This window comes from Phaenicophaeus curvirostris, chromosome 20 (assembly GCF_032191515.1).
Source record: "Phaenicophaeus curvirostris isolate KB17595 chromosome 20, BPBGC_Pcur_1.0, whole genome shotgun sequence".
NCBI lineage: Eukaryota > Metazoa > Chordata > Aves > Cuculiformes > Cuculidae > Phaenicophaeus > Phaenicophaeus curvirostris.
Genome location: NC_091411.1, coordinates 2,573,480 through 2,596,753, shown reverse-complemented (window position 1 = coordinate 2,596,753; position 23,274 = coordinate 2,573,480). Strand labels below are relative to the sequence as shown.

The following is a 23,274-nucleotide window of genomic DNA, read 5'->3' as shown; positions in this document are numbered from 1 at the left end:
TTGCCACTGCCTCTCCTAATAATCCATTCTCTACGTGTCTTGTGGGATTGCTGCTAGATGAGTTGCCAATACCCAAGAATCTCCTGGGAACCCTCTTTCAAAATAGCAGATCCAGGAATGTTAACGATTGCTGGGACTGGTGGACTCCATATCTCCCACTCGCCACCCTAGAGCCACAGGAGATTGAACTCCTCGGATCAGTAAAAATGGATTTTTGTGTCAGGTTTAATTATACAGGGAAAAATCAGTCCAAGGTATGGGACGTTTCCCCCGTCCACTCCGTCTTTAAAAACGCTACTATTTGGTGTAATTATACAGCAACAAATTTGTCCAAGTCTAGCAATACTCCCCTTTTATTACCGCCAGGAATATTTTTTATCTGTGGAGACAGGGCATGGCCCATGACCCCCTCTCATATAAAAGGAGGACCATGTAGTCTTGGACGTCTGTCTGTTTTAACCCCTAATACGTCCACGATTTTACAACATCGCCTTTCTCACAGGGCAAGACGAGGTATCCACGCATATACCCCCGAGTGTGATGATAATGCTGAGTTTTGGTCTTTTGGCCAACGCTTTACTGCTTCTCTTTTGATACCCGGAGATGCAGCTGCAAAAGCATTAGCAACCCTAGATAAACTTGGCTGCTGGCTTGCAAAACAAACAAATGCTACCAGCTGTGCTCTTTCTGGACTTTTATTAGATGTAGATAGTGTACGACATGCTACCTTGCAAAATAGAGCTGCAATAGATTTTTTGCTTTTGGCACAGGGACATGGTTGTGAAGATTTTGAAGGTATGTGTTGTATGAATCTTTCCGATCACTCGGAATCTATTCATGCAAGCATTCAACAGCTGAAGGAGGGAGTCTTTAAACTTCGACAAAATGATAGTTGGGACTGGTTAGATAAGCTTTTCGCAGGATGGGGACTGTCAGGATGGTTAAGAAGTCTTATAAAAATGATCGTTTATGTTTTAGAGGTTTTTATTCTTTTGTTGTTATTTTTGCCATGTTTGTTGCAATGCTTACAAGGATTAATAACACGTTCTGTGAAGAAAATTTTTATTGTGCAACAGGAAGGGGGAGATGTAGGACAGGATTTGCCTGGCTTCAAGAAAGCCCCCAGTACAGACCAGTTGATAAAACAGGACGTGCTGGAACTTGTTGGATGGAGACCCTGGGAAGAGTGAGATAAGACTTTTGTTTAGAAAGGCTGGCTCCGTGTGGATGAGCACGGGTGTCTGCGGTTGCTAAACAGTGGCCTTGATGAGAGAAACTGCTGCCGTTGCTAAAGCAAGTAGATGTTTAAAAAAGGCTCATTTGTATTAACCAATACAAGTTGTATTAACCAATACAAGTTTTATTAACCAATCTGTGATTGCCTAGTTTAGTGTAAGGACCAATTAGTTTGAAACACACCTCTTGTAACTACTTTTGCTTGTATCAGGCTGCGTCCTGTCTCTTATTCGCGGCAGTCCCACCCAGGGTGCACTCTCCAAAGGGGACATCACCAAAATTGAGGGAAGGTACAGCAAAATGAAAAGCTGGTCCAGTGACACAGCCCCTGTGAGGAGAAAGAAAGACAAGAGTTAGCTTGGTTAGAGACGTGCTAAGCCTTCAGCTTGCACTACCACTAAGATCAACAAAACCTGGTCTCAGAACCACTGTGAGTTTCAAATCAACCAGTCACCCTCGTGCTCAGCACGACATCCATGTGGACAGGAGGCAGCCCAGGCAAAGCATCTGAGAGCCACTGATGCGGCTCAGGGCACTGTGCCAGGCAGGGTTTGCCCTCGGGTTGCTGCTGGCCCCATGAAGGACCCTGAACAAATGATGGCTCTGTGCCTCAGTTTCCCCATCTGTCATGTCCTGGGAGCCCGGGCTGGGCAGCAGGCAACCCCACACCTTTCCCCTGCAGCCTTCAGGCAAACTCTTTCCCACCACAGAAATCACTTCAAGCCCTGGGGTTCTCACACAGGGGTAACAAAGGGTCACAGAAAGAACCCGCTGCTGCCGAATTCCAGGCACACAGCATCTCGGAAAACTGCAGAGCAACCCACCAGGAAGGCAAAGCTGCTTCCCACAGGGACCCAAGGCTTTCAGAGCTACACTGGCTATTGAGAGCATCAAAGACACAGTCACTTCCACTTACAAAGAACCGCACTTCATTTGCTGCTGGAATTGCAGGATTCAAACTGGAGTGAAGGTTAAAAAGCCTTGGCTCTTTGTCTTCATCTTGATCCTAGCAACCCCACACTAAGACCTTCGACAACTCCTCTGCTTCATCACAAAATGAGGTTGGTGGGAGATGATTATCCAGAGGTGGCTGCAGATGTGCCCAAAGAGCTCCTACATCCCTCCTTACCTGATAGTCAAAGTCAGAGGCTCAGCAGATCCATTCACCCTGAACCTGAATTCTTCTGTGAACTTCCCCAGGATGGTGGAACTGAAGGAGATCTTGATGACTCGGAGCCCATTTGGTGAAATAATGCCATTCTGGGGATGAAAGGTGAAGCAGCAGCCCAGGGCTGTACTTGGAGGTATCAGGCTGAAGGCACCATCGATGACTCCTTTGTTAAACAGGAACACCTGCAATAGTAAGAATGCAAAACAGAAATACATTAAGAAATCTTCCATTTCACAGAAGGCTGATGGGCTGTGCTTAGCTGAAGCCAAAGAAAATACAAACAGGACAAGTTCTGCCTTTGTTTTTTTCAGGCAAAGTAGTGATAACTTCACATGAACAGAATCACTCTGGGTTTATGCCACTGACACAGAGCAGTCTGCTTCAAGCTCATTGCTCTCTATAACTACCTGAAAGGAGGTTGTAGAGAGGAGGGTGCTGGCCTCTTCTCCCAAGTGACGGGGGACAGGACGAGAGAGAATGGCCTCAAGCTCTGCCAGGGGAGATTTAGGCTCGACATTAGGAAAAAATTCTTCACAGGAAGGGTCATTGGGCACTGGAACAGGCTGCCCAGGGAGGTGGTTGAGTCACCTTCCCTGGAGGTGTTTAAGGCACGGGTGGACGAGGCACTGCAGCCTCGTGTGTCACTCACCCACAACAGCTTCTGCCCCAGGTGAGTCTGGTCCTGCCAAAGGCAGAATACGTTCAGCTTCCACTGCAGCCGACAAGGTCACTGCCCGCAGCAGACACCTTGGGGCTGCACTAAAGCCAACCTCAGGAACGCTCTCCAGCTCTGCTACAGGACATCAGTCAAGTTTTTTTTTTAATTTTAACTTCAATGTGACAGTTTGGACAGATATGTCAGGAAAGGAGGAGCGGGAGGTGCAGAGCTGCTCCGTCTACTCCAAAGAATTTCTCTTCCCTAAATACAGCCACCACAAATGAATTTACCATTGTGAGAATAACTGAAAATTCAGAACCACGCCTATTTTCTTGAACACTCAGTAGATCAGCTGCCTTGATCGATTGACACAATCCCGCAGCATTTGCCAAGATGAGCCTCTTTTCCTGTCAGGGAAGGAGTGCCCACATCTGCCTGCATGCTGTCACCAAGGAGCCCACCCAGAACAGAGCTGGAATGGTACTAATTGCTTCAGGGGCAAGCCCTGCCACTTCTGTGGGCTGATCTCTCTGCTTTGGATTTCTGCTCCCTGATTTTTGGCCTTGCAAAACCTGTCATAAAAACTGAGATGGAAGCAGAGATGTCTCTTCTTTTTATTTTTGCAACTGCTGTTGAAAATATTCCTGTACCTCAACTCTGCAGTGGTGCAGAGAGCACAATGTTTTGGTAAGATAACACCTTAATGTGTCCTCACCTGCCAGAGTCTATCTTTCGAAAGCATCTGGCATAGTGTATCACCTCATTTTCTACCTCTTTTCATTGCTTTATCTTGTTTTTTGCAGAACTCTTGACAGTGGAGGAAGGAGGGACAAATTTGCAAATATCTAGACAGTTCTCTGCTTCTTTCCAGAAATGTTTTGCTCTCTTTAGAGCCAGAGATGTCCCAAGACTGAAGTGGCTTTCTGATCCAGTGTTGCTTTTGTGTCAGGGTGCTGGGTTCTTTTTGCATGAAGCCTCCCAGCTGACCTCAACGGGAGGTTGCCCAAAGGCAGGGATTAGGGCTTCATGAACAACACATGCGCATTTTGGACCCCATCAAAAAGCATCCACATTCTCTGACACCACCACCATCCCCCCACCATTTGACTGTCATGTCAATATTCCCTGCCCACAACTGCCTGTGTTGCCAGAAATCCCGCAGGTCCACAAGGTTCACAGCTGCCCAGAAAGCCATCAGGATCCACCCCAATTCCTGTGTACCCCTACTGCTCACCTCATAGCTGCGGGCCGATCCAACAGAAACGTTCCCAATGTCCAGCTGCTCGTAGCTGAAGCAGAGCCCGGTCTGAATGCCCTCAGCTTTGATGTGGAGGGGCAGCCTGGCTTCACGGCCTGGGGAGAGATTTCTGTTTCAGTACAATATTTCCCTCTGTCACCCTGGATTTTCCAGGCTGCCTCCACGCTAGTCCCTGACTCCAGGCTGGAAGGGACCAGCTCTAGATGCTCCAGGAGAAGATACAGGACCTTCACGAGGTACGCCCTTGGGCCGCTGCCTGATTTTTAACCAATCAGTTAAAAGTTTAACCAATTGCTGTTCTGTGCACAGACGAACACAAAAATGAATTTTCGGCAGCTGAGCCCCACAACGCGTGCTCCCTCCCAGCACCCAAGAGCCACGGCTTTATTTGCATGAATAATTAAGAAAGTTCAGTTTGAGCTTAAATATTTTCCAAGAGCAAATTTCAACCACTGCCTAACTGCCAGTTTTGCAAGGTGACCAGTGCTGATCAGTTCTGTAAAGAACCAATCCAGAAGCATCTGCTAAGCCATTAGCGCGGGACCTGCAAAAAAAGCTGAGGCCAGCAAAGTCCTTTCCCAGTGAGGCAGGAGATCCAGCTGCAAAATTCACAGTACTGCAACTGCAGCAAAGCTGCCAGATAATCCCAGCAAGAGGCATGCATGCCACCCGCACATCATGCTCCAAAGGGATTTGTGACTGGCACCCAAATGCATGAAGAAGGCAGTGAGAGAAGCCAAGAAGCAGGATTAATTGAATCTCTAGTTCAAGATCATCATTTTCTTCTTTAAACTCTCTGTACCCAGGCACCTCAGCTCGGGGACAGTTTCCATCCTGACAATCGAGTGGATCAGCTCTATTCTGTAAGGGATAGGGGCAGGCGCATCATTTAAATGACCAGCCAGAGGTCCTCTTCCAAGGAGCCAATGGAAGAGTTCACCTCTCCCCAGGGCCCATCAGGGTCTCTCAAGAACAGACTTCTCTTGTTAAACACTCATCATTTACCCAGCTCTGTTTCTTGTAACTCCCAGACCAGTTACAAGCTTGCACACAAGTACTTTTCCTGTTTCTCTGCAACAAAAAAGCTTTCCTGCCACAACCCCTAGAGAGTCCTGCAGCAACGTGAGGGACACCCCTATCAGCAGTACAAGAACCTCAGAGCCAGGAGAACAGCACCGAGTGAGGAACGCCTGGGAGCATCTTTTTAAATCAATCTTTTCCTTCCACAGCCCCAACAACTGCAGCTGGTGGGCAGGAAGACTTCTTGTTGACATAAGCCCTGTGTAATTACCCCAGGGGGCGTTTGCCCAGTAAATCCTGCACAGCGACTGTTTAAAGCTGCTCCACCGCATTTCTATCTGTCAGCTTGGAGCAGTAAGGAAAGAAACAAAGCAGCTGGGTCAGTCATTTCTTCACCTTCCAGAACGGGAGCTGGGCATCACGGGCCTCTCATCTCTTCCTCTCAGATGGGAAAAACCATAACGTTCCCTGGATGGAAGCTAGACAGCCATGACCCACTCTTGAAAACCACCTATAGGAGCACCATGCAAGAGATGCAGAGGAAGGACCAAGTAACCTGAATCACACAGCTTGCTATGAGGGGCAAAGCTGGGTAGGGCAATGACAACTGCTCCCAGAAAAAGACTTGACAGCACTTCTGAAAGATGGGATGAATATAAAGCTTGTCTAACAGGCTACTTGAACTCTGATTTCCAGGAAGGGTGCTCACCCAGCCCTGTGCAATGCTACCCATATGCACCATGGACTCAGAGCTACAAGGTGACAATGTCCACCCAGGGAGAGAAGCATGTGCTAGCCAGAGGAGGTCCTTTCGCAGACACCCTGTGCTCAGCAGGGCTCAGACGCCTTAGGTCTGGCAGCGTCTGGGCAGTGGGAGGTGATCTGGGCCCTGGGAGCACAGTGGTAACTCAGCTCCTACCACCTCAGTAGTCTGATGATGCATCTGCATAAGAGACTCAGCGTGGACGGAAATGGTCTACAGGAGCATCGTACTTGTCCATTAAAGCTCTTCTGCTCTGTAGTTCTTTGGCCTTCACAGGCACCTCACAGGAGAGCAAATGCTGGCAAAACCCTGGCAAATTCATGCTTTGATTGTTCTGGGATCAGCGATCCAAGCTTAGAGCCAGGCATCCTGAAGGCTGGTCTTGGACAGAAGGCTACCTGGAAACCACAGGGACAGTGGGCACGTGCCAGCACAACCCTGCTGATCGCTGACCCTTTCTAGCAATTACACAAGAGCAGAGGGAGCTGGAAGACTGTGCCTCGCCTTCCCTGTGCCTGACAGAAGACGAAGGAGCCATACCTGAGATGTCGCAGTAGACAGTTTGTTGATAGACTCTGGCTTCTTGGGGCTTAAAGATCACGTTAATTTCAATTGAAGAATTTGGCAAGACATCTCCCTCCTAAAACAGAAGCAGAAGACAAATCATGCATCTTCATATATTACATTTCTTGTTTTCAGCTCCGCACCTGGAGCACTTACTCTGAGCATCAGTGCAGAGAAAGTAGCCAGCAACACCTGCCACCAACATTTATAAGAGCATCTGGAATCAGCTGCAAAATAAACTTTCTAAGTCCCCCACCCTTACCAGCACCTGGGAGAAGCATTTGGTTAAATTCAGGCTATAGAGAAGGAACCAAACTGACTCATACTCCAGCAAATCAGGCAGGATTTCTTCAGAAGTACCAGGCAGTCTAAGGGACCGCTCTCCTCCAAATCCTCCACTGTATCCCTGTGCCACTATGGCTACACGAACACTCTGACTTAGATCAGAAAAGACTAAGCAAATCAAATGTATTTTTCTCTTCTCGGTTACAAAGGTGCTGCACTGACACCCTTCCCCTGCACAGATACCGAGAAGTACCTAGTGCACTCTGATACCTCTGAAGGCTGTAAGGACACTTAAGTGCCCTCAATTTATAGCCCTTGCAACAGAGATCAGTTTTAGGCAGCTCTGACCGCCTGCCAGATGCCCGCAGTTCAGAAATGATTTTTGCAGTAAGTTCTCCCAGCCCCACGAGACAAACCTGGAGTCCTCTTTCTCAGCACATCCAACCAGCTGATGTGGGATCTGCCAAGAGACCTTGTCAGGGAGAAGGGGGAGGAGGAGAAGGAAGGGAGCTTCTCAGCTGTCACTTACCACTGGGTCAATGGTGAAAATATCACTGGAGAAAAGCATGGGGTCTCCTTGCACTTTCGCCCTCTGCTGCTGGAAGCCGCGGGAGAGAAGAGGAACATGTTCTCGGAGAGTGGGAACTTCTGTGCACTCCTTGAGAAAGCAATCCACCTCATTCTCCTGCTTCTGCAGCCTGCGGCACAGCCTGCAGGGAGAGACAAACCAAGCAGATCGTTTAATAAGCAACATCTTTGCAGTGACCATCAGGTAAGCACAAGGGCAGCAACGCACTCGAGGAGGAAGAGCAGCAGCTCAGCAAGGGGCTGACCCTGTGCCACGGGGTCCCCAGGGATCCAACTGCCACCTGCTGCCCTCTGGCACGGCAGGCAGTTTTACTCCACACTTACAAGTTCTGCCTTCCAGCACAGGATCCCAGAACACTTGAAAAGCAGATGAATGAATTCAGGTATCGCAACAACTTGGTGAAATTTAATGGGGTTATATGCATGAAAACAGAGGGCCTGAGAAAGGAAGGGGCATCACCTCTGAATTCAAACACTTCATTCTAGCCTTAAACCACCTTTTCTTTTTCCTTTCTGGCCTTCAGTGCAGAGCTTTGATGCAGATGATCTCTCCCACACTTGGTAGTTGTAGCAGAAATCATTCACAACCAAGAGAAGAGAAGGGACCACTGCTGCAGCACAGCTGCTTTGCAGCTGGCATACTGCTGTCCTCCCTTCCCACGCCCGTCCCCTGGCTGTGAAGAACCAGCAGGAGACATCTCTGAGGGAGAACTGGAAGGCTGCACGTGCAGCAGATGGAGGTGCAGCAGTAAGAACAGGACAGCGATCACTACCCAGCTAAATTCAAATGCGGATAGAATTTGAGGAGCTGCACACAGAGCCACGGGCAAATGCTGTCACCAACACCAAAACCCCTCACTTCGGCTCACTCCCATACAGTGCAAGGGGAAATGTTTCCCCAGGGCTGACAGACCATGCTGTGCATGGGGAGGGCTTCCAATCACTGAGATGAACAACCCTCAACTCAACCCATCCACAGACAATAATTCCACCTTTACATCCCAGAAAGTCCTGCAGGACGGAGACAGAGCAAATCCCTGGACAGACCTCATAACAATCCAGGTCATTCTGGGTCACATCCTAGTGCAGAGTCCCACACTGCCTCCTCCCTCAAAGAAGTCCTCCCTGCTCCAAGACCTCAAAAGTTTCTCTGAAAGCAGGACAGTGACCCTGGAGCTATGGCCATCCCTAAGATTACAAGTAAGGAAGAACAAAACCTCCTGGTCAGCGTTGAGGACACAAAATGGTGCAAGATCAAATGTAACTAGAAAATAAAAACAAGGGTCAGTGTCTACTGTGGGGAAACCTGGTTGCTCTTGAGGGGAAAGAGGATCACTCAGGGTCCAGTCTGAGACACAGGCAGGTAGGAAGAGATGGAAAAGGAATGGTCTGGGGAAGTACCAAGAGAAGGTCAAGAGGTTTTCTTTTAACACACTGAGATTCCACGGAAGTCATGCACTGGGTAATTAAAAATAGAGAGCAGTGGAAAACTCGTTTTGGCTTCAAGGCATTTCTGACCTAATTACACTGAACCTTATTTGCTCAGAAGCCCTTAAAAATCAAGTGCAAGTTTAGGACAGTTTCCTAATCATGATGGGTTCAGACTAACTCCTAGAGACCTATATCCACCCAAGGCTGAGAAGTCACACAAGAATTTCACAAGTCACCCAAGCTTTTGTGTGTAGTTTCCAACTCACTCGCCCAGCTGTAAGTGTTTCTCTGCTGACCTAAATGAGAACTGCAAAGCTTCACCAATGATGTCCCATCATTGTGAAGAACCTGCCCCATCTCTCACTACCATGAAGACACAGGCAGCTGAAGCCCAAACGCGCTTCTCAGTTCTGTGCTGTCCTACCTTCCCTACAGAACCCTCCACCTCCAAACTCTCACCAGACTCTAAGGAAGGGCAGAAACACTTCATTCTGCTGGAAACCAGGACCAAAGCACTCTGCCCTGCACCCTGCTTGGAAACCAGTTGCCACTTTTTCAAAGCTGGAGCGGAAGCAACTGCAGTGACTGTCACAATAGTTCTGCTCCCTGAAGCTACATTCCTCAGCCTCATGGATCCTCTGTAGCCCAGGGATCTCTGGACCTCGGTGGTCTCTGCTCCCACAAAACACAAGTTTGCTGTCTAGCCACTGCACTCAAACTTTCCTCCCCAAAATGTAATCCTCAGCTGGAGCATGGGTGGAACTGGAATGGCAAGTGCTGAGCTCTGTTATCTTGGAGCTCAGTGACATCCCCTGACACTGCGGATGGTTTACTTGTCCTAGAATCATAGAATCATAGGATCACAGAATCACAGAATAACCAGGGTGGAAGAGACCCACCGGATCATCGAGTCCAACCATTCGTATCTAACACTAAACCATGCCCCTTAGCACCTCGTCCACCTGTGCCTTAAACACCTCCAGGGAAGGTGACTCAACCACCTCCCTGGGCAGCCTGTTCCAGTGCCCAATGACCCTTTCTGTGAAGATTTTTTTCCTAATGTCCAGCCTAAATCTCCCCTGACAGAGCTTGAGACCATTCCCTCTCGTCTTGTCCCCTGTCACTTGGGAGAAGAGGCCAGCACCCTCCTCTCTACAACCCCCTTTCAGGTAGTTATAGAGAGCAATGAGGTCTCCCCTCAGCCTCTTCTTCTCCAGGCTAAACAACCCCAGCTCTCTCAGCTGCTCCTCGTAAGGTCCTAAACCTTTCCACAGCACTGACATCACTCTGAGGCCCTACGTTAGTTTTACCCTTGTGCAGAGCATCCAGCTGAAAGGAGTTTTTCACACAAACCTCAGCTTTTGCTGATCCTCCTGTTCCTGAGTAGCAGCAGCCTTCCACTGGAAGTGGGCTGTAATTTCACTTTGGTTGTGGAGGACCACAGAGCCGCGGTTTGCCTGAGTAAGGGAAGTTTTCTCAAATGTCAAAGAGCCCTTCTCCAGCCCAATGTTGGCATCTACGGCCAATCCATAAAGCCTTGTCTGGATACGTTCACCTGGAACAAAGCACAGCAGAGTCTTTGCTCACCTCACTTGCTGATACTAGAACAGAGCAAACCACCAGTAGCAGAAGGAAGTGCTACGGCTCTTTGCAGTATTGACAGTTTCACAGACCAGAACATTTACCACATCCTGATAGCCGCATGTGGACTGCATGAGGATGTCCTGGACACTACATTAAGTGCCTTTTTCTGTGTATTTGTAGACATCTAGCCCCAAGGTGACACCGTGATGCTACTGACAGTGAGATTTTTCAGATGTGCCCAGGTGGACTTTGGGTTGCCATCCCACTCAGGTCACAAGGAATTCTGGATTGAGGTCATTCAGGTGACCAGGCAGGCCTCATGCAGAGTCTCATGCAGACCTGCCACTAGGGCAGCAAAGCAAAGGTATCTGGGGGCACATGGGCAGAAAAGGGATGTTCAGAGGAACAAGTGAAGCAGCAGCACAAGGCAAAAATTAAACCAATATAATGTGCCCCTGATCCTGCCTAAGTCACACTGACAGCAGCATGAGGTATTGGGATATGCTGCCACTGGTGAGCCAAGCAAGTCAGCACAGCAAAGCACAGAAAATGCCTCCCAACCTCCCAAATTGCTGGTTTGTTCTTAGAGCTTCTGTTTTGTAATAAACAGTCTGCTCTTGGTGTTACTGAAAGAGCCCCACGGCTGCTTTCTGTATGCGAATCACAGGGAGTCTGACTTAGTGCAGGACAAAGCAGCCAGGGCTTGCCAGGTGAGGCTGGGTGACATTGCCTGGTGCCCTGCTCTATGCCTGCAATAAGCAGCTTTTAAGACTGATTGATTAAATATTTCCATTTCACTTCAGCAATTCACCTCAGCAGCCTTTAGCTTATTTGCATGCTTTGAAGCTGGAGAGACAATCCCTCAAGTCATCATTTGCTCTCCTTCTTAAAGCTTATTTCAAAATAACTGCATCCTAACTGTTTTGAAGGAAGCTGAGAGTGTGCAGCATGTAGCACTTACCGGTGTCATAGTGAACAACCAGGCACCCGGAATGATCCCCGGTTTCCAGTGGGTGAAACTCCACTGTTACTTGTGTGGCCTCACCAATCCCAAGGTTCCCAATGGAGGGATCGACAGAGAAAGGGCTGCAACACAAAGAGAGATATCATGACTACTGTGGGAGACTTGAGGACTATATTCCTTTTGCAGTCTAGTTCACTTCAGCTCACTTAGGCAAGCAAGGAGGCTAGGAAAGGTCCAATTTTATCAGCATTGCAATGAAAGCTGCTCTGAGCAAAGGAGACATCAGACAAATCTCAATGAATGCAAACATAGACTAGCTACTACCCCATGGAAACAAAAGGAGAATCCCATTTACAGCCTGAACAATTAAATGCTGAGCTAAATTTAACACCACTAATAGAAGCCTATCAAGGTGAACTTAATGGAGGTTTTCTCTATTCCCAAGCAAAGTAGTCTGGGAATCCAAGCTTGTAAACTGTCTGCTTGGCCCAGCAGACAAATTCTGTGCAATGTGTTGGAAATAATTATGAAAGTGTGCTGATGTTCTTCAAATTAATAGGAGTGATGACAATGATTTGTTGCCAGCTAAACAGCTCTTGGCTGACAGATACAAAACTCAGTGCTTTAGAGCTTAGCGATAAGCCAAATGAAACACTTCCGCACAATGGCAGCTGGGCTGGGTGGCTCTTGTACAACCATACTTAGAAAAGAGAAGTTATTTGGTTTAGTGCTTTGCCGGTGGTCAACTTGTCACCTTAAAAACACGTCCTGGGTATTTATTTTGGTGGTAACAAGGAGATCTGGAAATCCCAGAGGAAAACTGTGGAGTGATTGACAGGTAACTGCCTATGTATTTCCCACAGTGAAAAGCAGCAGCCTGCTCAAAGAGCATCCTAGAAGTCCACTTCAACAGGCTTTGGGGGAAGCTCCTCTTGGATCCTCCCAATTCACAGAAGAAAAGTCAAATCCTCTTCTGAGCCTTGTTTTGATGGAGGAGAAACTGTGGCAACTCAGGCAGCCCCAGTCAGACAGCAGGGTCTTTGCTGCAGTCTTGACCTTGGCTCTAACACCAAGACCTCTGGGACCAAGCAACTCTCCACTCCTCACCAGCCAGCTGAACTGGTTTCCTTGCAGATGTGGTGTCAACAAAGCATTACCATTGCCAGGTCAGCAAACTGGAAAACCGGTGACTGCCTTCTGAGACCAAAAGGAGCAACGCAGGCTGCCCACAACATAGCCCACACCGGGCATTTGATGAGGGGACCATGGGAAAACCATGTGCATGTGACCCCAGAGAATGGGCATGTTTGGCTGGCAGAGGTTTGTAAGCATTTCTGAAGGTACTTATGGCCAGGAGGTTGCAAGCCAGCTACTAGCATATTCTAGCATTCTCCAGGAAATCTGGGAGAGACAAAGCTCTGGAAGAAAAGGCCGTCAACCTGCGCACCAGGCATTTGCTGCATCTTCTGCCTGCGCCCATGTTAGCACTCTGCTCTCAGGCTGCAGTGCAGTTTTGAAGCCAGTGCCTGCTCAGCTCCACTTTGGAGCTCATTCTGCTTAAGAATATTTGGTCCCAGGGGCCAGACCAACTGTCACACCCTGGGCCCCCGAGCCACACGCTCACATCCAGGCCTGACTCAGGGAGGAAGTGGATTCATTTAGCCGTGTGGCAATCTGGAGGCTAATAAGATCACTCCCAGGGTGAAAATCAAAAGCAATATATATTCTGTTTGCAAAACAAAGTTCCTGGACCACTGTTATTGTCAGGGCCTCAATGCCAATCACTTTGATTGCCCATCTCTGGTTGCACTTGCTTATACAGACATAGCTGATGACACCATCTAAAATGTCTCTTTCAGTAGCTCAGAGCTTACCTACTTCTGAACATGGCATTTGGTCTGCCTGAGCTGAGCTCCCAGAGCTGCTGCTGCCATGCAGCATCTCATGCAGCCCAAAGGCAGCCAAGGTGCCTGCCTATGTTTTCCTTTTCAATCTAACAGAATCAGTCTCGCTGGATGCTGTGTTGGAGACATCACTGCAGCATAGAACTTTGCTGCAGCTTGCAGAGTTTTGTCAGGAGATGCTTCAAACACTGCCAGGAACTGAAGAACCCCCATCCTGCCCACTTCCAGCTACGGCAACAGAGCAGCTCCCACACTCTGGTTCCTTTTTGTTACTGTTCACTGTTTATCACACAACAGTATTTTGCACAGAAGAAACAAGCTCTGTTACCTGTGAGTGCTGATGTGGTAGCGGGCCTCCCGATTCCCAACGTTGTGAATCAGCAGCGTTTTCTGAGTGCTGTACTTGACTGGACAGATGGAAAAGTCCAGGTGGGCAGGGAAGTCCAGGACAGCTCGAGGACCAATAGCTCGAATTGGCACAATAAACTTCTCCTTTTCTGTGGTGCAGGTGAGCTGGTGAGAATAATCCTGCAGGGAAAGAAACAGTCTCAGCACTTGGCATTTGGTACCATCCCCGTGGCAGAAGGAAAACAAGTATTTCTATGACTCCAACTACAGCATTCAGTAGTGCAATGGTACTTTCTACCTTAACGGCGTTTCATTCCAGCAGCAGGACTTGCACAGGGCTGTTAGCTCACAAGGAAGAAACAACCCCATGGATCCACCTGCTCTCGAAGCAAGCTGACAGAACCAGACCAAACCAATACTTCGATTCTGAGGCACCAAACCAGAGTCATTTCACGTTGGAGATTACAGCTGTAGTAAGAATCTCCTTATTGTTGGAGCAGCAAGCGGGCAATTTGATTTAGGAATTGCACAGAGCAGCAAATTCCCTTAACCAGCAGCAATCCAGACTCTTACAGAATCACAGAATCATCCCCTCAGCCTCCTCTTCTCCAGACTAAACAACCCCAGTTCCCTCAGCCGCTCCTCGTATGACTTGCTCTCCAGCCCCTTCACCAGCTTCACTGCTCTTCTCCGGACGTGCTCCAGGACCTCAATGTCTTACTTATAGTGATGGGCCCAAAACTGAACACAGTATCCAAGGTGCGGCCCGACCACTGCTGAGTCCAGGGGCAGAATCCCTTCCCTGGTCATGTTGGCCACACTGTTTCTGATACAAGTCAAGAGGCCATTTGACTTCTTGGCCATGTGGGCACTCTGCTGGTTCATGTTCAGCTGCTGTCAACCAACTCCTCCACGTCTTTCTCTGCCAGGCAGCTTTCCAGCCACTCTTCCCCAAGTCTGTAGCACTGCACAGGGTTTTTGTGTCCCTAGTGTAGGACTCTGCACTTGGCCGCCTTGAATCCATTGGCCTCAGACCATCGATCCAGCCTGTTCAGATCCCTCTGCAGATCCTCCTTACCCTTCAGCAGATCTACACTTCCTCCCACTTTAGTATTGTCCACAACGTTGCTAAGGGTGCGCTCAATCCCCTCATCCAGGTCATTGATAAAGGTATTGAACGGGACTGGACCCAGCACTGAGCCCTGGGGACACCACTTGTGACTGGCCTCCAGATGGACTGAACCCCATTTCCCACCACTCTTTGAGCCCAACTAGAGGTACTTGACGAAGTAGAAGAAAACAATTTCCAAGTCATTGTCATTGCTAAGGAGTGAGGGGATCAACAGCAACATAAGTAAGAGCTCAAGGTATAAATTCCCCCAGGAAACAAGCAAAGGCAGCCTTCACAGCTCTGTTGCTGGTCAGGGGTGCTGGCACCACCTGCACAGCAACCCACAGGGAAAAGGACTTCTCCAGAGAGACTCCAAGGCCAGGCAGAGCAACAAGGATTTGGCCTCACAGAGACAACCATGACCTCAAGAGAGAAACCTGCCTCTCGCCATTCATGCACAAGCACGTTCTGTGCTGAGTCCCTTCTCCGGGGACTCCCTGGGAGACAGCTTCCCACACAAAGCCTGGCTCGGTAAAGTGCTTCAGCATGTGCCAACCCTTCGGCCAAGCTCCAGGACGTCCCCAAAGTGGGACCAGGCATCAAAGCCGACCGCAGCGTCAGGACAAACAGGGGGAAACCCAAGGAAAGAGGGGTGCCAGGCAGAAGCTGGTTGCTCACACTGCTGTGAACCTATGACCCTTTAAGCTTCTGAAAGCTTGAATAGCCCTCCCTGGCAGAAGGGAAAAGCTACAATTCTCCCCAGCAGCACTGCCCTGTGCTACCAGCTCTGCTGCACACTTGCTCACAGCCAGGGTACAGCTGGAACAAGTTTAAAATTAGGTTTTGTTTTGCAACTGCAGCCCCTTTGCAGACTGTTTTAGTGTAGGTTTCTAAACCAAAAAACCCTGGGTGATAGAGGGGCTGCATCAATTCCATGCATTAAAGATGCTGGGTTTGGACGTAGCTTCAGGCTCTAGATTTTCATGAGAATACTTCATCCTTCATAGAGCTCTCAGCAGTAAGGAAAATAGAGACAAAGACTCCTCTTCTCTTATTCACGTCTGATAAGCAATCACGTGTGAGCTCTGGCTTTCCAAGTGACACCACTGACATTTGAATGAGCACCCACTGAAAAAACAGCAACCACTTAGAGAAGAGATGTCATTTCAGGCTCTTTGCAAACGCAGGCTAACAAAAACAACTGTCACAGCGACAACAACCTTAACTGCTGTGAGAAGCCAGATTAAAACATCATTGCCTCAAGGATTGCTGCTGTTGCTAAGCTGAAGCAGACTTGAGCCGGAGACACTGCGTGACAATGCCCAGGCCCAGATGGGTGAAGCTGTGGCGGACGTGACAACTTGGACTGAGGGAAGCTATAAAAGCATCCAAAAAACTCGCACGCTCACCTCTGCCTACCACTAACTCTTTGTGGGACCCCTGACTTTTCACCAGGCTGCTGAGACACGGACCCTTGAAGATCCATGGTGGTAACTATTTTTGCAATCCTATTCTGAACTCTTGCTTGAGTTTCTATCTTTATTCCTCACTTTCCTATCACTGCTCATATTACCTCGCCTTTCATCTTCTGCCTTTTTTGCAGTAAAGAAAACCCTTTTGATTTACGGCATTTGACCTTGTTTTTATACCGTCTGGGCGATTCCAAACAAAACCCTCCGGGCTTCGGCTTGGGACCCTTACAGCTGCCCAGTACACCAGCAAACTGCCATCCTTTTTGCTGCATAACCAGTCCTAAATACTTCTCTGAAGTCCTTGCAGCAGGCAACTGAAGTCAGATTTACCCCAGGGAAGAACAAATTCAAAGCAAGAGAATTCTGTAAACCAACCCCACAGCAGGAGGACTCCAGCCATGATGGAGGAGTTTGTACCTGCATCCCAGTTCATGGGGATATCCACAGTCCCTGGGGATGATGCCACAGCAGAGAGGCAGAGAAAGCTCAGAGGCAGCACTCCTACACCTCCCACAAAGAAAAGCAGGTATTCTGCACACAGGCAACTGCATGCACAGCACAGGAGGCTTTGCAGGTGCTGTGCCCCTTCTGACTGCACTGCTGATGCACTTTCCAGCTGAGCTGCAGCACCCTGGTACTGCAGGGACTCACGCTCCACCAAGAACAAGACAAAACTGTGTTCAATTTACCCAACATTTCTACTCCACTGTCAGTTCCTCCGTGCTCCTCAGCAGAAACTGCCTGGGTGTGGCGGAAGCTGTGCAGAGGAGCTCTCGCTGGCAGAGCTCCCTCCTCCACACACTCGCCCGCTCAAGGGTAAGACAAGGGACAAAGTATTGGACATCAGTGCTCTCTGGGGTCGCCCCGCCCTGCTTCTGTTTGTGGTGATGTTCATATGTTGCTCTGCTGCCTCTCTAAACTTGAAGAGCGGCGCTTTGCCTTTCCTGGGCACTGATTTACCTCTTCCCCCCCAAAAATGAACACTATTTGTTACTAATAAATCATATTTTAAAGGCACCAGTGTATTTGGCAAAGCTTGTCTCAGTGAGATGAAGCTCGTGTCACTTACACAGTTACAGAACTGCCTTAAGTCAGCATAATTTTTACCCTAAATATTAATGATGTTAAATCATTTCTCAGTCTCTCCAAAGAAACAGATAATTCCTTAAGCGTGGGGAGCGAGAGATCACAGGGTACTTTCTCTTTACTTTTCTATATCCATGCTGTTTGAGGGTAGCACAAGTTGTAAAACTAAATCTAAACACCAACAGCCTGGAGCAGAGCTCACAGCAGGCTGTGGGATGTGAAAGCGTGCAAAACCAGGGATGGCTTCAGACATCGTGTCCGGCTGTCTCACTGCTGTGTCCAACATGATGGACATTAAAGTGACTCCAGAGTTAAAAGGTGGTGGTCCTTGCTCTGATCAGGCTCACTTCGGGTCCTCCAAATCACAAGTCACTTCTAAATAGAATTCTGTATTTATAATTAGGGGAGCAAACCCATAACGACACAGCAATGGACAGATGCTAGAAACCAAATCCTTGAGAGGCCGCCCAATCATGGCCAGAAGAATCTTTCGTCCCTGATGCCAGCAGACATGGCTCAGCACTAAAGGATAAAAGCAATCTGAAACACTGAAGAGCCTTCAGACTGTGAGAGCATCATCTTCACGACATGGACAGAGGTTCCCCCAGTTCTAGATCCAGTACCACCCCACTAAAACCAGCACAGTTCCTCAAAACCAGATGCCCTCTTCCAAAGCCAGCCCTGTAGGTTCATCTTCCACTGAAGGCACAACCCTCCTGGAGCCTCCACTCTTACCTTGTTCTTCTCAGACATGAAACGGATGCGGAAAGTTGCAGTCATGCCCGGTAGTACCTTTTGCCAGACACGATTGTGACTGACCAACTTGAAATATGGTGAGCTCTCCATGGCGACCATCACCAGCCGAGGAACCTGAAGGAAAGACATGAAACTATAATTTTGCCACTCATGGAAACACAAGACGAGACCTGGCCACATCCTGGCAAAATCCTTCCTCAGCCTCCCTGCCAGAGCACCTTTCACTCCAGAGCTAAGTGTGCAGACCACACAAGGGTGGGCTCAAATCCCTTCTGCCTGGGCAAACAGCTCTAGGCCAGAGGCAGACGGGCAACACCTCTCTGGGAAGGAAGCGCCAAGCGGGGAAGACACCAGCAGTGCGGAGTTACAGTCACACCATCAACCAGCCCAAAGATCCTGCTTGCTTCTGCCTACACACATCCGTGCAGTCCCACCTCCAAAGGGGGGGGTCAAACAGTATTTGTTATCCTGGAGGAAGGAAAAAAGTCCCTTGTAACAGACCTGCCGTGAGTGAGGCAGTCAAGCCGCGGTGCCACAGAGCAACACGCGCAGAGCAGCAAGAGAAGACAGACACCATGGCCTTACTGGCAATAAAAGCAAGCTTAAGAAGAGAAAAAGGAGGAACACAGGAAAACAGAGAGACGAGTAGATGTCGTACTTTGGGACATGGTCTTCTGTTGAACTTAGCAGGGCTGGATCGATGATTGGACTCAACGATCTTAAAGGTCTTTTCCAAGCAAAACCATTCTGTGATTCTGTGATCAAACCTTCATGTCCCAGCACTTACCTTGTCATTGTTTCTCAGAACCACTGCCTTTTCATAGACCTCAGGGGGGACAAAGTTCTGAAATACCAACTCCGACGGGAAAGGCTGAAACAAGCTCTTTTGCAGGTCAACTGCTGAGAACTGGAGACACAAGACAGACAGTGGTGAGTGGTTCAGCTTATGGGAGGAAGATTCATGAATGAGAATTCAAGACTGGTCTCCACAGACATACAGTGCCCCTTGGGGAGCGCATTTGCCCGGCTCACTCTCGGGAAACAGGAGCTTACCCATCCACGTTTTCCCCTAGCAGAAGGAAACCACTGCCCCCCCGCCGCAGTTTGAAAGTACAACAGAGCCCAGTCACCAAGGGGTCTGGAGGAGCTGGAGGCAAGCCTGTTACAAGCATGCACCTTCTGCAAATATCACATCAAAAAGCAAAGAGAAGGGCAGGAAAAGGCTACCTTGTGATGAGAGGCTTCATTCATATCTCGAAGCTGGGTAATCTGGGGCAGCTTCACCTCCCGAGTAGGGGCCAGCATCTGCTTGGTGGTGAGAGACTTCTCCTTCACGAAGGCAGAAGGAGTGGGCTGAAACACAAAACAGCAGCTCAGCAAGAGCTACAGAAATTGGTCCAGAAAGGCTTTACTTGTTCAAATGCCACTGACAGGTAAGTTTGGAACCTCCTCTATCTGGGTCCAGTCATGTCTCCAAGTCTTCAGCCAGACACAAGACAGACTGTGGTGAGTGGTTCAGCTTATGGGAGGAAGATTCATGAATGAGAATCCAAGACTGGTCTCCACAGAAGTATAGTGCCCCTTGGGGAGCGCATTTGCCTGGCTCACTCTCGGGAAACAGGAGCTTACCCATCCACGTTCTGAGCTAATCAATAATTTCTGGACCACTTTAAGCAGGCTCAAACTAAGAATCTCCTTAATAGGCACTTCTCCAAGAGGCTTCCTTCTCAAAAAGGCAAAGCAGAGCCTACCTCCAGCTGAGCCCTCTACTAATGTGGTCACACAGCTCCAGAGCACTTACTGAAACAGCCACAAGCACTCATGGAGCAAGTGAAAGTTGCTCCACGGCAGACAACCTTGGGATGATCTTTACTGTAAGACCGAGGCACCAAGCCCCACACGGCCCTCAGTATTTCTTTTGTTACAGAGCCTAGAAACCAGCACCCCAGGAGGTAACACTCAAGTCAGGGAAAAGATAGGTGAGGTGAATGCTGGATGGTGGTAAGATTCAGCTCTTTGCAGCTAAGCTACCAGCAAGAGTGGTCTTGACATCTCCTCTTCCATAAACTTTAAATGGATTCTTTATTTTTATTCTATGACCGCTGTTTTCTTTAATGCCACTGCAGAAGCATGTCTGAAAATATACACTAACAGCAAGTGTTGACAGAGGCATTCATCAGAAAATTCCTCCCTGCTTTTTCTCCCCACTTGCAGCTGTGTTGTTTCCACTCTAAAGGCACAGGTGGATCCCCTGCTCCTCCACAGAGGTCCTGGCCATGCCGAGGCCAGTGGCTGCTAGTTACTTGTGTGCTTGTCTGATGTGTTCCCGAGCTCCTGTGCAGTCCAGGGCAATCCTTAACCAATTTGTTACAGGTCTTACACTGGCAATTTTCTGCTCAAGAGCCCACCTCAGTCATCGACACGTTTGGACACTGAGCAGTCATGTGAGAAAAGCAGATTTAAACAGATATCTGAGAAGCCACTGATCAGGATAAAGCACATCCACTCCGCTCTGCCCAGGGCGATTCCCCCATAGAGCTGGCAGCATCCCGCAGGCTGCAAACGTAACACCCTTCTAGGAGTCCCAACGTTGTTCCAACCCAAAACATTAATGCAGTTGGTTTTGTTAAATCTTAAGCAATTACCACAGGGCCTACAGCCTTCAGAGGCTGTGGAGGCTTTTGCAGGCCGAAGGACACAGGGAAATGGAGGCTGTCTTTGAAAAGACTTTGGCTGAGAGAAGGAGAAGCAAAGTAACAAGAAGAAATACCACGGCGCATGACCAGTTAATCTTAGCCAATAATATTTCTGGCCTAGGTGGGGGAACAAGTAGCAGAACCCAATCATTGTAAAGAATACATGGCATGTTCTTACCAGTTAACATATATAAAGGAGCCATTAAACCTTAATAAAGGTCTTCTGCTCATCAGGCAGTAGTCCTTGCATCAATCCCCTCAAGAGGCCAGTGCTACTACCCCTGAGGGTGTCCTGACTCCAGGCATTTCACAGGTTCAGCAGGAGGATAGAAACTGGCAGGGTCCTCATGCCCTTGTGTTCTGCCCCGGTCTTCCCCCAGCACTGTGGTTACCCACGGTAACTGGGATGGGAGCTGACTCCAGCAAGATCCACCACCTTCAGCAAAGGTTATTTATATCAGCCTAGTGCAGATCAGGACTTCAATGTCCCACTGGCAAAATATGCTTTCTTTTTCCCCTAGCAGAAGGAAACCACTGCCCCCCCGCCGCAGTTTGAAAGTACAACAGAGCCCAGTCACCAAGGGGTCTGGAGGAGCTGGAGGCAAGCCTGTTACAAGCATGCACCTTCTGCAAATATCACATCAAAAAGCAAAGAGAAGGGCAGGAAAAGGCTACCTTGTGATGAGAGGCTTCATTCATATCTCCACGCTGGGTAATCTGGGGCAGCTTCACCACCCGAGTAGGGGCCAGCGTCTGCTTGGTGGTGAGAGACTTCTCCTTCACGAAGGCAGAAGGAGTGGGCTGAAACACAAAACAGCAACTCAGCAAGAGCTACAGAAATTGGTCCAGAAAGGCTTTACTTGTTCAAATGCCACTGACAGGTAGTTTGGAACCTCTTCTATCTGGGTCCAGTCATGTCTCCAAGTCTTCAGCCAGAGTTGGAGCAGCCCACCACACGCCCAGCTCCTGGAGGTCTGGTACAGCTGGAGCAGCACTGGCCAGTGTGCCAGCAGGACAGCAGATATCACTGCCCACCCACAGAGCATGGAAAGAAGTACACTCATGCTCCAGCTAGTCCAGCTGAACACCCAGGAAAATCCTTTAACTTGGCTCCAGTGGCACATTCAGGCAAGACTCTGGACTTGCCCTGAAGCAGCACACAATCCAAACCTCACTGCGCCATGAGAGCCACCTCTGAGAAGCACAGCGGCCACATACGGGAGCCCGCGGCCAGCTTCCCAGTGCTGCTGGACAACAGGAGAAGTGGGCAGAGGAGGGACACAGGGGAACTTCACAACCCAAACACAGCTCTTACCTGGCCTGTACTGACAGTCAGAGGCTTCTCTGCCTCTCTGCCCCGCTTCCAATCACGAGATGTTGCCACTTTGCTCTGGAATCCATCAGCCCTCTTGGGAAGCCCCACAGGCTGATAGCTCCTGCCAGCGGCCATGTCTCAGTCACCTGGAAAAAGCAACAACGGGACTTTGAAAATCTAGAAATCCCATTTGTGGCAGATAGGATACCCCTGTGTCTCCAGGCTTCGGCATGCTTCCCATGTGAACAGGGGGCCTCCCCACCCTGTTTCTTGAGCAGACCATGTTAAAGCTGCGGAGCTGAGATTCATAGAAGTAAAACCCTGAGTTATTTCCCCCCTTCAGCCAAGCAGCAAGGCTGGACAACCTGTGACAAGCAGTCTGTGCGCTCCTGAAGCAGTCTGAGATCTGTATGTTCCCACTCCGCACGGGACACGGTCTGGGACGCACAAAGCAGCTCCACCGTCAGTGGGCTACTGCACTTGTGCCCTGGCGACGACGGGGACTCCTAGCCTGCCCCGACCCACCCGGCACAGTGAGGTCACAGAGCGGGAGGCAGGGCTGTGCAATGTGATGGCAGACACGGAGGGGTGCTCAGCGCCCACCAGGTCCCCGCAGAGGGGTGGTGCCTGCCCGCGGCCCCCCGGATCCAGAGCAGTGTCTGTCAGCTCAGGGGAGGGGAGGGAGACCGCGAACACATCACGAGAGCCCAGGCCTCCCAAAGGGCTGCTAATGCCCACACAGCTCCAGCAGGGAGTTCCCATCCACCTACTGCAAATTGGGAAATAACTCTCTCCAAGAAGATGACATCTGTTCATCTTCCCCACACCTCCCTTAGGTTAGAACTGCTCATGAGTCAAATAGGTGAACTGAGGCACGCATCTTATGAAGCAGCATTATTTCTTTCTTTATTCGTGAGTGCAATTGCAGGAGCAGCTCCCTCTGGCAAGCAGGAAAGTCCTCAACCTTTATCAAAAACTGAAGAAGTTTATAGGCCGTATCTTTTCAGGGCAACACCACCCTCTCCCCAAATTTACAGCCTATCACAAAGCTAATACAGGGCAGT

The 23,274-nt window shown here is 49.2% G+C and overlaps 1 protein-coding gene across 1 annotated transcript; it reads right to left on the bottom strand.

Annotated features, from left to right (window-relative positions):
* Positions 1-1,424: 1,424 nt before the first annotated feature.
* On the bottom strand, positions 1,425-22,345 carry LOC138729402 (hydrocephalus-inducing protein homolog). Its single transcript, XM_069873616.1, has 13 exons — positions 22,211-22,345; positions 21,571-21,696; positions 19,427-19,552; positions 18,987-19,106; positions 18,179-18,313; positions 13,755-13,954; positions 11,520-11,644; positions 10,328-10,529; positions 7,485-7,665; positions 6,647-6,746; positions 4,300-4,418; positions 2,366-2,589; positions 1,425-1,564 (listed from the first exon to the last, which is right to left on the bottom strand). Exons 1-13 carry the CDS (start codon positions 22,343-22,345, stop codon positions 1,444-1,446), a joined length of 1,914 nt encoding a protein of 637 aa, XP_069729717.1. The 3' UTR covers positions 1,425-1,443.
* Positions 22,346-23,274: the final 929 nt, after the last annotated feature.